General features: G+C 37.6%; 1 protein-coding gene across 1 annotated transcript in view; it reads right to left on the bottom strand.

Moving 5' to 3' along the window:
• Nucleotides 1-14683, bottom strand: part of SOX6 (SRY-box transcription factor 6) — a 494065-nt gene that overhangs the window by 66556 nt on the left and 412826 nt on the right. The window contains exon 12 of the mRNA XM_030829763.1: nucleotides 13249-13436. Coding sequence (XP_030685623.1) covers nucleotides 13249-13436 — 188 coding nt within the window. The remainder of the gene's footprint in view (nucleotides 1-13248; nucleotides 13437-14683) is intronic.

The following is a 14683-nucleotide window of genomic DNA, read 5'->3' on the forward strand; positions in this document are numbered from 1 at the left end:
GGCATACCTAGTAATACACATGTTGTTGATCATTAATCAGGCTGAGAAGCTGAGATTTGGATTTAGAGATGACTGATTTCAAAGGCTCCTGTTCTTTATTTCATTCCTGATGTTTGCCTAGACCTGGAGAAATCATTTCATGGCAATCAAATTGGTGGTCTGGAATAAAAAAGGCTAAACTTGCTACCAACCTCCCTTGAAGGAGTATTATTAAGATCAGAGAACTCAGCCAGGCGCAGTGGCTCACACCTGTAATCCCAGCAATTTAGGAGGCTGAAGCAGGTGCATTACCTGAGGTCAGGAGTTTGAGACCAGCCTGGCCAACATGGTGAAACCCCGTCTCTACTAAAGATACAAAAAATTAGCCAGGCGTGGTGGCAGGTGCTTGTAATTCCAGCTACTGGGGAGGCTGAGACAGGAGAATTGCTTGAACCTAGGAGGTGGAGGTTGCGGTGAGCCAAGATCGTGCCATTGCACTCCAGCCTGGGCAACAAGAGCGAAACTCTGTCTCCAAAAAACAAAAAAAAAACAAAAAAAAAAACAAAAAAAAAAAAAAAAAAAAAAAAAGAAAGAAAAAGAAAAGAAAAGAAGCAGAGAACTCATGTTCTTAGAAGAATAAAAAGGACTTGAGAAACCAATGTGATTTTGTAAATGTAAGAGCTCACTAAAATGTTTCTTTGAACTAGAGATGAGGTTTGTCTTCTTGCCCCCATTTTACAGATAAGAAAATGGATACTAATTTAATTGTTGATATTTTAATCTCAACATAGGCAAGAGGACCCCAAATTTATGGTTTCTCTTCTTAAAAAATTATGTTGACTCTCAATATGGGAAGATAACAATTCAAATGATCTCCTTTGTTGAGAACTACAGGGGACTACCGCAGCCTAGAAGATATGAGAACTAAGGCCATTGCGCAATGCATTTTACAAGACACCCTTTGTGTTATTTCAGAACCAATGCTGTTGACATTATTTATAAAAAGATATAAAGGGCAAATCAGGGTTGCACTAAAAATAAAATCAAGCATTTCCATCCATAGTGGGAAGACAGCACTTTGGGAAATTCTAATCTTAGTTGCAAATGTCAAAGATTGCAAACTGGATCTTAGCTAAAAGTAAACTTCTGCCAGACTGCTCCCAATGGCACATTTTTGACAACCAGATTTAAGACAATGCTGAGAGGGAATCAGCGATGTAAAGAATATATAAAGTACATCCATGTGCAAAGTTTTCACATATACTCTCTATTCACAGCCCTAGGCCAGCCAGCTGAAAATGAAAATAATCAAGTATAGTAATACCCAACACCACAAAGGGAAGGGAGTAGAACACATACACGAAGACTCATACAGACAACACACATACACTGTCATACAGACAGTCTCACATATACACCCAGGTCAACTGACACAGACAGACATACAGATTCAGAGACAGACATAGACATGGACCCAGACATGCCTACAGACATATGAATGCAGACAGGTGCACACTGAGATAGTCACACAGACACAAAGAGATACTGACAAATACACAGACACACTACAGATGCATAGTCAGTTAGACAGACACACAGCAGGTACCCACTGCTATAGATATAAACAGACCTATGGAAAAACAGGCAAAATAAATGCACATACACACACAAGGAACAGACTCACAGAGACAGACTCACATATGGATTTATACCCACAATGAGAAAGACATGAACATTCACAGAGTTTGCTCACATGAACACTCACAGAGTTATAGGCATAGTGCAGTCACATGCACACACAAACTCATGTACAGCCATATATAATGTGTGACCTTCTTTCCAAGGCACATCAGGACACATGGGCAGGGATAGGTTTGGGGGAAGAAGGTAAAGTCCATCTGTTTTTGCGGACAGAATACGGGATTCAAAACAAAAAACTTTGAAGTCTCTCAAGTTTGATATTAACTGTGTGAATGTAGGCAAATGATTTGAGCTCTTTGAACCTCATACTCATCTGTAGAAAAGGAATAATAAAAATTCCACTTCTTAGGATGTTTGCTAGAATGAACTTTAATTAATAAATGTGTGAAAATGCTTTGCAAACAATTTAAAACACTGACATTTTAGTGATTGTTATTATTATGTTCTTAAAACTGCCATAAGCACAGCTACTCGGAGAGGCTGAGGCAGGAGAATGGCATGAACCCAGGAGGTGGAGCTTGCAGCGAGCCGAGATCGGGCCACTGCACTCCAGCCTGGGCGACAGAGCGAGACTCCATCTCAAAAAAAAAAAAAAAAAAAAAAAAAAAAAAAAAAAAAAAAAAAAAAAAAAACTGCCATAAGCAAAGAAAGCCTCTTAGGAAAAGAAAAAGTTAAAGTATTATCCACCTCATCTATTACTAAGAACACTTAATGAAATCTATTTTTAAAAATTGATCTTTAGGGAACTTAATATTTATACAAAATGTAGTTACAGAAAATTGTGTTACTGGCATCTACTTAAATCAATTATTATGTTGAGTGCCTACTATGTGCCAGGCATGTCTAGGAAATGTAATGTTCTATTTAACCTACACTCTGATTAGCGAAGCTATCAGATACAATATATTCCATACTTGGTATCACTGTTAGCAAGGATGATAGTATAGAACAACATAAGCAGCACTAAGACTGAATTTAGCACTTTGAGACCATATGATGCCTTAGGGTCACCACCATAAGCATCTTAGGACTATGAACATTAGAGCAGAATCTGGAAAGCACACAGGACTGAGTGCCAGAGAGACAGGGGACTGGTCCCAGTCTCAGTAACACCCTGTGGCTGGATTTGAGCAATCACTTCACTTCTCTGTTTCTTCATCTATCAAATGAGGGGCTGTACTAAATGATCTCTAAGGGCTCTTTTAGCTCTGATTCAACTCTTTTTTTTTTTTTTGAGATGGAGTTTCGCTCTTGTTGCCCAGGCTACAGTGCAATGGCACGACCTCTGCTCACCGCAACCTCCACCTCCTAGGTTCAAGCAATTTTCCTGCCTCAGCCTCCCGAGTAGCTGGGATTACAGGCATGCGCCACTAGGCCCGGCTCATTTTGTATTTTTAGTAGAGGCAGGGTTTCTCCATGTTGGTCAGGCTTGTCTCGAACTCCTGACCTCAGGTGATCCACCCTCCTTGGCCTCCAAAAGAGCTGGGATTACAGGTGTGAGCCACCGCACCCGGCCTGATTCAACTCTTCTTGTAGTGTGATGAAGAAGTGCTGACTAATGGTCTTTCTGTTGAGAGAGTGCTGAATATACGAATTTTTACTATACTACTACAAAAACAAAGAAGTTCATATTTCATATCTCTAAAGGGAAAAGATCTATCATCATCACTGGACTAGAGGTAATGTGGGGAAGTTATGATTCTGTAAGAATACAAATTGATTAAGAGATTTTTGGACAGAGCACACATTAGATCCCTAATTCCCAAGGGCAAAGATCTCTGAGGAAAACCTTCAGGATATACCAAAGCCAACATCCATGAAATGGGATGCCAAAGTCTGCAGAAAGTTCAGATAGCTTTTAAGCAGAGCACCCTCCTCTTAGCTCAGAAAAATCCAGGTGGACCCAGTTTCCTAAAGGCACGCACACGGTAAAACAACAGTGTGTTTTCAAGTGATCACTTATGCTTCTCTGAGGAATCTAAAAATCAGAATTTAGACAGATTCTTTGTTAGACTTAGGAGGCAGCTTGTATTGTCTTGAGAAGCTTTGTGAAAACTTAGAAAAACAGTTTAGAATCTACTCAGCCTTTCTAAAGTTGCATTTTAAACTGAACCCAACTTTAAATGTTCAAGTTTTAGCAGACTTTTAAAAATATAATTTGTCACTTAAATGGTCTCAGTTTTATAGTTAAAATTTTCCACAATCGAATGACTTCAAACTTAATATTTGTTTTGATGATAATCATAACTATATATATTTTCTTTAATGTGCTCTTTTAAAAATAACTAAAAAATTCCTGACAACATGTGCTTTGATTTTTTTCTGCAACTCAGATATTTAAAAAATGTTTAGTACAACAAGTGGATTCTAAGGGCCACCTAGATGGATCTGATTTAATTTGGAGGTTGGGAATCCTTCAGAAATTAATTTCTTTATGTGGGGTGACATATCATTAAGTCACCTGACACTAAACTTGTGATATATCCTTCCTCTGCATACTGGTTGTCTTTCCACTGGAAAAGCCCTGTTTCTACAACAACAGGGCAGCTTCTAAGCTAAGGAAAGGCAGGAGTGCAAAAGAGTCTAAGGCCAATTTAAAGAAATTTCAAATGGAGTTCCACCTACAGAACTGGTCTTGGGAATCCTGCAAGAGAAGAAAATGGATTTTTAAACGTGTAATCCTGAGTACCTGGCTTATGGTTTCATAGTTTTTTGATATAACCTGTAATAACCAAGGGAACTAAGTGTTATTAATCACAGATAAGGACACCAAGGCTCAAGGAAGTCACAGACCTGTGAATTGTGGAAGCAGAATCTGAAGCCCCAATCACTCTGACTCCAAAACACATGCTCTCTTCACTTTTGCACATCTCTGTAAAGGTCTCTCCCATTCTTTATTTAAACTGCCACCATCATATTCTTCTTAAAATGTAGTTTAGATTAAATGTGCCCGATCCACAAACACCTGCAATGACTTGCAATTATCTAAAAAGATAAAACTTAAGCTAGCCATGACAACCATCTCTTTCAGCCTGCTCTTCTGTGTCAGGTTCTGAATGAGGCCACTTATGTTGATTATAGCAGGCCTTTCATATCCATGAGTTCGACATCTGAGAGGTCAACCAATTTTGGAAGGAAAATATTAAAAATTTTTTAAAATTAAAAATAACAATACAAATAATAGAAATAAATAGCATTTATGTTGTGTTAGGTATTATAAGTCATCTAGAGATAATTTAAGGAATATAGGAGGATGTGCCTAGGTTATATGCAAATACTATGCCATTTTATATAAGAGTTTGAGCATCCAGGAATTTGGGGATCTGCAGGGTGGGGAGGTGGGGTCCTGGACCAATTCTCCAAGAGTATTGAGGGATAATTGTACTTTATTGAATCATCATAACAAACCCTTGTGCATAGAAACTATGCAAATTAATAGCATTTCTCAGATGGAGACATTAGGGCCATCTAACTCCAAAGCCTCTACTCTTATCAACAACCTTAATTAAATGGGTGGGAAAGTAGGAAGGAAAGAAAAAAAGAAGGGAAGGTGGAAAGGTGGGAGAGAGAGGAAAAGAAGAAGATTGGGAAAGAGGGAGGAAGGGAGTAAGAATTTATTAGGTGCCCAATTTGTACATAAGATATTTTATTAGAAGGTTGAATATTAAATCATTTAATTCTCAAATCCTGATATTTTTATAGATTAGGAAACTTAGGCTCTGAGATATTAGCATAACAGTGATAAAGCCAGTATTGAACCCTGGTTATCTTTCCACTTCACATGTCTAATACTATGCTTTGTATATAGTAAGTACTTAATACAAATGGAATGAAATTGAAAAAAAGTGTGTCTGTGGAATAAAGTGCTGCAAACAAGTATTCAATGTCAGTCACATTACTTAAACTAAGGCAAATAACTGTAGGTAAAAATGCATCTAAAAGATAAACGAAACGTCTGTTAAGAAATAGCCCTACAAAATTACTGAGTTCTCAAACTGAATAGGAATGTTATAGGTACATTCTTAGGTATGTCTCAAGCTTTTCTGAGTATCCAGAGAAGACCTATGTTTCTTCTGAGAAGCTGTTTTGTTTATGTTGTAGAAATACTGTGGCTGTTGTAACACATTTCCTTTTTGCCTGGTTACTAGCAAGCTCACAATCAAGTCTGTGGCCCTCCTTTAGCAATTAGGTAAATATGTATGACAACAATTTTTGTGCACTTCACTTATCTCAGCTTTACCCTACTTACCTTATTTTCCTATCCTTAATTTTTATTTCCCACAATCTCCTCTCTATTTGGTTTTTATGTTATTTTACTGCACGTATCACTGCAAACCACCCAAAATTCTTTTTACATCAAGGCAACGTATAAACACAAATAATACAACTGTACTGTTTTGCTCCTTAATTCAAATAGAACAAAGCATTGGTCAATTCTAAACATTCACTGTGTTTGATCAGTGAAAACTGTTATTAAGGTTAAGGTGAATACAATTAAAACACATAATGCAGGTATATGTATTACATGATCTAGAATAGCATATATTCAAAGTATCACCTTGGTAATCTCAAAGACCCTTTTAGAGGGTCCACTAGATCATAACTATTTCCATAATAACTCTAAGACATTGTTTGCCTTATTCATTCTTATTCTCTCTTGAATGTATGATGGAGATTTCCAGAAACTACATGACAATGATACAATTTGGATGCAAAAGCAGATACCAGAATCAAGCAGTCTTCTAATAAATCAGACATTAAAGAGATTCAAAAATGTAAAGCAAAACCATTCTTCTATTTTTTTACTTTGAAAATATAGTTAATACTAAAAAATGTTATTTATATTACTATCTAATTGATTTGTTATTGTTATCTTAAAATAAATATTTTTAATGTTTTAATTTTAATATTTAATACGACAAATAATTGGTTGATAAGTCCCACATAAATCAAAACTCTTTAGGGTCTTTGATAATTTTTAAGAGTGTAAAAGGTCCCTGAGACCAAAAAAGTTGAGAACAGCTGGTCTGGAAGGATTAAGAGATTACATCTAGAAGAGATTAGATCTAGAAGGATTAAGGATTAGAAACTACCTGCCATAATGGGAGGTTAGGTCTATAAAATCCTCATAATTAGTAAGTTTGCTACATACATAACAAAACCAACAACTCTTTCACAGAATGTATGCAACATTATTAACTGAATATATCGAATTTTAGCCCTTTCATTGAGAGATACATTAACTAGATGTAGCCTTTTGACTAAAACATGTATAAATAAAACTCAAGGCTTTATATTTATTCCTACACCCACACCTATCCCTAGGAAGGATCTTGAACGTCTACACTTATATATAAATTCTCACCATTTTTTTCTGTTTAAAGTACAGAGAAGAAAAGAGCCAAACAAGTTTGTTGTTGTTTTTTATGAGTTTGGCCTTAAGCTAGTAGCTAGGCAACCAATCAAGTAGTCCTGACAACAGAAAGAAAAAGAACTTAATGATTACATTCAGCCAGGAGCCTACACACAGAACTTCATAGTTGCCCAATGTTATTAGTTCAAATGTAAAATCCAACATTAATAAAACTTACCTTGCTTTTCTCTAATTTTATAGCACTTTTGATCTGTGTATGTTCTTTTAAAAAAACACTATCGCAAGTATAAATATAGCTATTCATTTCAAAGAAATATGTGTGAAGCACATATATCTAGATAGACTTCTTTAGCTCATAATTTTAGCATTCACTTCATTAAATTGATGTTTGAAACTCAGATGTGTGTCTTGTTTTAGATTTTAAGTAAAATTGCGCTATCAATCTCACAGAGATGTAGGGAACAAATGAGATGATGGAAAGGAAATGCTGGAGTAAAGTGATCCAGAGCTGGTCTTAGTTTCTTCATCTGTGAAACAAGGACAGTAATACCGACATCCCTGAATTTGGAAAGGTTCAAGAGTGAATATATATGTAATAATATATTTGGAGCACAGAAAGCAGTATAAAAATATTCACTGTCGTGACATAAAGAAAGAGTAGTACACAAATGTTTTTTAAACAGTGACTACTGCTCTGCTTTGCAAATGGGGAGAATTATAATTAGAATTTCTTCCCCTACTGCAAAAATCTCTAATGTGCCCCACATTCTTCATAGTACAAGTTGTTGTCTTGAGAATAGGCTGACATAGAAAAGCAACACAAGCATGTTAGTCAACTGCTCACAAAAATGACAATCCTGATTAATTAGGACTATGTGTGCCTTTGAAAACAACCAAACCTTACTAGTCTGTGAGCTATAGGAGCTCATTCATTCCCAACACACTTTGCTAAATAATTTTCGCACAAGCCCCTTTCACTTACTGCTGTACAGCTATATTGATCCTCTGTCTAAATTTATCCTGTCATGCAACAATGAATACCTGAATCAATTGTATGAATAACAAGGAGCTATGGTAATTGATAATGCGAAGCAGAAGATGTCCAGTATGTTTTCTTTTCCAATAAAAGGGGGCAGTATTACATCAGTGTAATACTGATGTACTATTCTGATATTTTTGAAACATATGGGTGAAATGCAAGAATCTACACTTTCAAAAAATGAACAATGGCTTCTTAAATAAATGGGAACAAGTTTACAATGTGCCCCAGTGATTAGATATTGTTTTCCTATTTAATTCACTGAAAAATATAATTTGGGCATAAGAAATGTAAATAGCTATCAAGAATCAGGTCAAGCTTTTCCAAAAAATTATAGATTAAAATTCTGCTTTTGTGGAAATATATTAAAGAATACATTAAATAAGTAGGAACAAAAGCTCCCTAGCACACTAACATAATCAAATTTGAGTATTATTATCATGTTGGCTTTAGCCAGATCCTAGCAGGTAGCTAGTTTATACAAGTTACTCCAAAAATGAAGAAGAAATATGCATATCCTGACTTTGTAAGAAGCTGCCTGTTAGAATTTAACTAGCCTTTTTTTCTCTTTTAAGACATTTTGGATCCAAGGACCAATAGGTTGACTCATTCACCAGTGGAGAGTATCAAAGAAAGAAAAATTTAAAAACTAAACAACAGATTTGACAAGCTGCCTGCCATCTGAAAGTGAGAAAGAATGTGATATCAATTGAGCATCTTCTGTGCAAGCTATATGCTGTACATATGCTTTTCTTCAAAACATCCCTTCAAGAAAATGGTAATTATCTCCATTTTATAGAAATGATCATTGAGACTCAGAGAGGTTAATTTACTTAAGTAACAGAGTTAGAAAACAGCACAGGGAGAACTGAGACCCAGGATTAATCAACTCTAAAATCCATGTTCTTTATAATCTACATGTAGTCTGTCTTTCTATGACTGCTCCTGGTCTAGCCACCTCTTTTGTTCCTTTGTCTACACCAGCACCATTCAATCTTCTGTTTCCTGACTGGTAGCTTTCCAGCGCCAGCAGCAACGGACACCACAGCAGGAAAGAATGCCCTACCCAGACAGAAGGTGACAAGTATAGAGAAAGCAGGGAGCTAAATGCTTTTCTGCTTCACTGTTTTTGTTTATTTACCTGCTTTATTTCATCAAAGCTTTGAGATTGCCAATGTAAAATGTAAGATATCATAGGAAATTAATAAATGAATCTGGTACTGTTCTATAAGTGGAAATACAATTAACTAGGAATTAGTAAAGCTGAGATTTAATTTCTGTCCTGCCACAAATACACTATGACTGTGGGTAAGTCCTTTTCTTTCTCTAGGTTTCAGTTTTCCCATATTCAAGTGATTGAACTTGATCAAATGTAATGCTCCCCCCAATTCTTTTACTCTACAGTTTAATTCTACCCATATACTTCAGAGGCAAGTAAAGTGTGATAATAGTGTCCACTGTAGCTCACTTTGACACCTGATGAGGTCAAGTATTTTTCTCAAATGATTCCCAGATAAGGAAGTGAATAGCAGCTCAGGACACATGTGTACAGATGTGTAATCTGACTTTTCATGGGCAGTTGTGACCAGTAGGTAATCAGTCTACTGGCTTACATAATACCTATGCAGGAAAGCATTCCAACCAATGCTTTCACTGAGTCAGCATTCAAACATCAAGAAGGTCAGAGAGTTACAGAACATACTTTAACATCTACCCCTTCATTAAAAAGGCCCACCCTGCCTTGCCTGTCTTTTTGCCAGATGCTCTTAACTTAGCTCTGAGGAGACTTAGAAGCAGCCTAATTAAAATTCTGCTATGTATTGTCATGACTAAAATACTCTCTATCTTACAGATGTCAAAACAACAAAATTTGGTAAGCAGTTAGGCTATAGTATGATCTAATTGCACTGGTACTTAGACAGGGGTGAAGATGGCTGGTGTTCTTCGTGTGGAAAGCTACAACCCAGGGCGGTAACTTAGACATCTGCTGGCAGGACACTGACAATTCATGCACAGAAGCTATGTTGAAATGATGGAGCAGAACAGCTCCTAAGGTGCCGTTACAGTCTATTGTCCCTAAAATGTATACCTTTAACAGATCCTAAATACCCTGTGACACATCGACACAGTCGACAACGACTCCATTGGTGCCGTTCTGGCCGATCAAGTCAACAATGTTTCATTTTAAAGTGCCAAAATAGGGATTTACCCAATACAGTGAGACCGATCATGAGTAAACGTGTAGTCATATGGACACATAAGTGATTCTATAAGTACTGTAAGGACATAAGCATCCCTATGCCTGTTAGTAAGTGTTGGCCCACATTTATGATATATACAAAGACTGTCTTGTATACGTCTAATATTACTAAATGTAACAAGCTATAGTGGACACTGATGTGCAGCCCAGATCCCCCTTCAGGACTGGAAGATTTATTCCCTCAGCTGCTGGAAATGCTGTTGGTAGCTAGCCCTTAGCTGTCGGCCCTCTTCAGCATTGCCTTAGCTGGAGAGAGTCACCTCACTCAAGGTTATGTCCTCTTCCCATGGCGTCACTTATCCAGTGACTGGATGATGCAGGTGTACAAAAGCTCACACTCTCACCCCAACTTAGGACAATTCTGAATAGCCATGGCAGCCTGGAAGCTTCCTATGAGGTTGCTAGAGGCCCTAGTTCAGACTGCACCAGAGTACAACCTCTCCCTCTGCACAGTCCTGGGTTTTTTAAAAAAGTTAAAACTTGTTTATTTTTTAGAGATGGGGTCTCACTATGCTGTACAGGCTTTTCTCTTCTCCCTTCCCTTAGCAATCCTAAAAGCACTCCCTAATAAACCTGCATGCTGATCTTCATCTCATGACCTGTTTCCCAGGAAACCCAAATCTGTGCCACATTCCTTTGCAAAGAGTGTCCAAATGAGAGAAAGAAGGGGTATGCTTAATAAATTATAAGGTTTTATGTCAGCAACACCACAAAAAATTACCTAAAACTGTATTATGAGCTACAAAGAACAAATTCATAAATCTAATGGATAGATCTTATATTTAAGGAAACAAATGATTCCAACATGAATAATTTTGAAGAGTTAAACCGAATTTGTCACAATTCATTTTCCAGTTTAATTGCACATTATATATTAATATTTACCCTCTTTGGCTCAGAAGAAAATCTGATGCTCAGAAGAAAAAGCAGTGCCCCATGGAACCCCATAAAATTAAGATTGATATTTTGAATATAAGAAAGCCAAAGCTACCATCACAGGAATCCATTAGTGCTGTCCTTCATTTATTCTTCTGACTTGAATCAATCTAGCAAGCAATCATAGATACTGATTCTAGATACTAAACAAAGCCTACAAGAATCACAAAATATATGTGCAAAACAGTGACATTATGCAGGAGGGAGATCATGTTAAGGAGAACTCATGAACACAACATCCCTAGTAATGAACTTTTCCCGTGCCCCAAATTCAACCCCAGTAAGGTTGTCTACGGAGAAAACAGCTCCCTTCAACTTGGAAACCAGGGTTCTCTGGTTCCATTGAAACAATTTTGCAGCTTACCTTCTGGGACTCAGTTATATTCAGTGTGATATGTTTTAGGTCAAGTTCAAATCTATCTATCTATCTATCTATCATCTATGTATCTATCTTAACCTCATCTCTCATCCCTCTCCCATGTGTTCCAAAGCAAAATAAAGTTTTATCCTTTTAAATTTCAGACTTTTTCCTCCCAAATGAATTTAAAAAGCCAATGAGAAATACTTAAAATTAATCTGTAGAATTTGAAGTTAATAGTGTCTAAGTTTGAACTTCAACAGATAATACAAATTCAACAATATAGGGTACTATGGAGACAATTTTTGTGTCCCCTCAGAATCCATTATCTTGAATCCTCAATCTCCAATGTGATGGTCACTGGAGGTGGGTTTTTGGGAGGTAATTAGGTTTAGATGAGGTTATGAGGGTAGAGACCCCATGATCAGATTAGTACCCTTCTATCAGATAATCAGAATTTTTCACCCAGTCTACTAATAGCCTCTCAGCCAGTCTCCCTGTTTCCATTCTTAACCTCCTATACAGTCCAATCTTCCACAGTAGGCAGAATGATCCTTTTATATGTAAATCAGATCATGTCAATGTCCCAGATAAAATCAGTCTAGGGATTCCCATCACACTTAGAATAAAATGAAAAGCCTTTCCAAGGTCTACCAGGTATAATAAGCTCTGCCTAGCCTATCACTTTTACTTTATGATCCCCTGCTGTGCCATCTCTTGTGCCATTCCTGCCACACTGGCCTCCTTGGTGCTGGTCTGATCCTCCAAGGGCCTGCACGTTCATCATTCCCAGTGCCTGGAATGCCCCTGCTCCTGCCTTTCATATGGCCTGGACTGTTGCTTCATTCAGATGTCAATGTCACTTCCTCAGAGAGTCCTTACCACCTCATCTAACATACCAACCCTATAACACCCTATTCCTTTAACTTGCTTCTATTTTTTCTCATGGCATTTATTGACTTCCTGCCATTACATTTTCTATTTAATTGTTTATTTCTTCATTGTCTGTGTTCTCCTATTAGAATATAAGCTCTAGGAAAGCAGGTATCTTTGTCAGATTTGCTCACTGCTGTATCTCCAGTGCCTAGAACAGAGTCCATCATAGAATAAACAATAAATAATTTGCTGGACCAAAAACCAAATGAATGCAATTTGAAAATTGCTTTGTTTTGCTTCATTTTTTGTCCTGGTTGACAGGAAGTTTTAGTATTACATTTAATGGTGAGTCATGGTAACATATTAGTCTTCATTGTAAACACATATGTGTCTTCCTTTTTTAATATTCTGGTACTTAATTTTTATTCTAATAACATCATACATCTCCTTTATTTTAAGATACATCTATTTCATAATGTGACAGAAAAACACCAATAGGCAGGTAGGTCGGGAGGCAACTTACACTGGGTAGGAAAGGGCATATTTGTCAATCAACAATAATGCTTACAGATGCCACATGACAGATTTTAGTAAAGTACAAGACAGCCCTCAAGCTGGAGGCCCAAATCTATGGCTGCAGGTTGATACCTGGGAGCCTGGAAAGAACCAGATGAGAGTGACCCAATAAGTCTAGCAGATCCAGTGACACAAGGAAGCAGTTTTACCTTTTCATTCCTGCAGTTGTTCAGCCCCATATTATTTATGGAGGACAGTTTCCCGTCAACACCATGTGGCTGTTGCTGCTGTTGCTCCCGCTGGATCTGCTCTCGCATCTTCCGCGCCTCCTGAATGGCTTTCATCACTGTATCCTGATCCCCAAAGAGGGCAGGGGAGTTGAGACTAGATAGGATATCTGCATACACAGGATGCATTATTAGAGGCTTGTGAGGTCAGACTCCTAAAAAGTACCAGTACTATCCCCTCCCCTGTAAAAAACTGCATTCTCTGAACAAGGAAGGTGTGCACATTTGCTATTTTTTAAACAATACAATAATATACATAGAACACAGAGCCAGGGCAACCAAGCTGTGCTGGGTTCTTTTAGCCCTTGGAGAAAACCCCAGCACTCCAGCCTACCTGGGTTCTATATACCCACCTCCTCACAGACTACGGTTCCTAGTCTCCAATTGTATACATATTGGGGGAAGGTATTTGCTCTGCCTGTATGTACAATTGGCGTACAATGTTGCCTCTTCTGTGGGGAAATTATGGGGAGGAAGGGGTTGAGGAGTGGGGAGGAGGCAGAGATGTTTGTCCAGGCTACCCATTATAGTTGCTGTGATAATACAACACAGTCGTTTCTGGCCCGCAGAAAAAAAAAAAAATCTATGAGGCCACATGTGTACTTTAGTGATATCTGTATCTGTGTGTTCATATGTCCACTGCAGGAAAGAGGGGGTGGAAGGAATTCACTGTACTCTCCAGTCCCCCAATTGCTGGCTGGTTAATGAAGCATTCTTCTCACCAGGCTGCCTCAGTTATTTACCAAGAGAATGACAACCCATTCCCCACCCCCAGCTTGAACACCCACTGCGATCAGCTCTCTCTCTTCATGACAATGAGGCAATATGTGTGGGACTGTTTTTCGCATAACTACAAAGCTTCAAAAAAAAGTGAGAATAAATATTTACTTCCAGTGTATTCCATGCAACACAGAGGGAAAATTTTCAATGTTAAACTGACTTATATCCAACGATATCTTGCATTTTACTGTGGGTAAAATGAATACTTTGAATAAGATTTTCCAATTTTACACAAAAAGAGGACAATTTTTTGATGATAGGTTTCATCTGCTGTGACAAATGTTAGTGTGATCCACTTGCTTGAGGGCTCGTATAAGCATTTCATAGCGTGTGTGTGTGTGTGTGTGTGTGTATGTGTGTGTGTATACACCTCACATAGGCAGGACAGAAGAAATGAGTGTAGAATCAATCTCATACTGGATGTCTGGTGTGTACAATGCATGTGCATATGCATTTGAGTTTGGAAAAAATTCCCAAGCTATCCATGGAATTTTTATTTTAAGTCAGTCACTTATTGGTCCCACAGCTTTTATTTTGGAGCTTTTCTGGTAAAAAGGACATTTCTATCCAATATCAT

The sequence above is a fragment of the Nomascus leucogenys genome, chromosome 15 (assembly GCF_006542625.1).
Source record: "Nomascus leucogenys isolate Asia chromosome 15, Asia_NLE_v1, whole genome shotgun sequence".
Lineage (NCBI taxonomy): Eukaryota > Metazoa > Chordata > Mammalia > Primates > Hylobatidae > Nomascus > Nomascus leucogenys.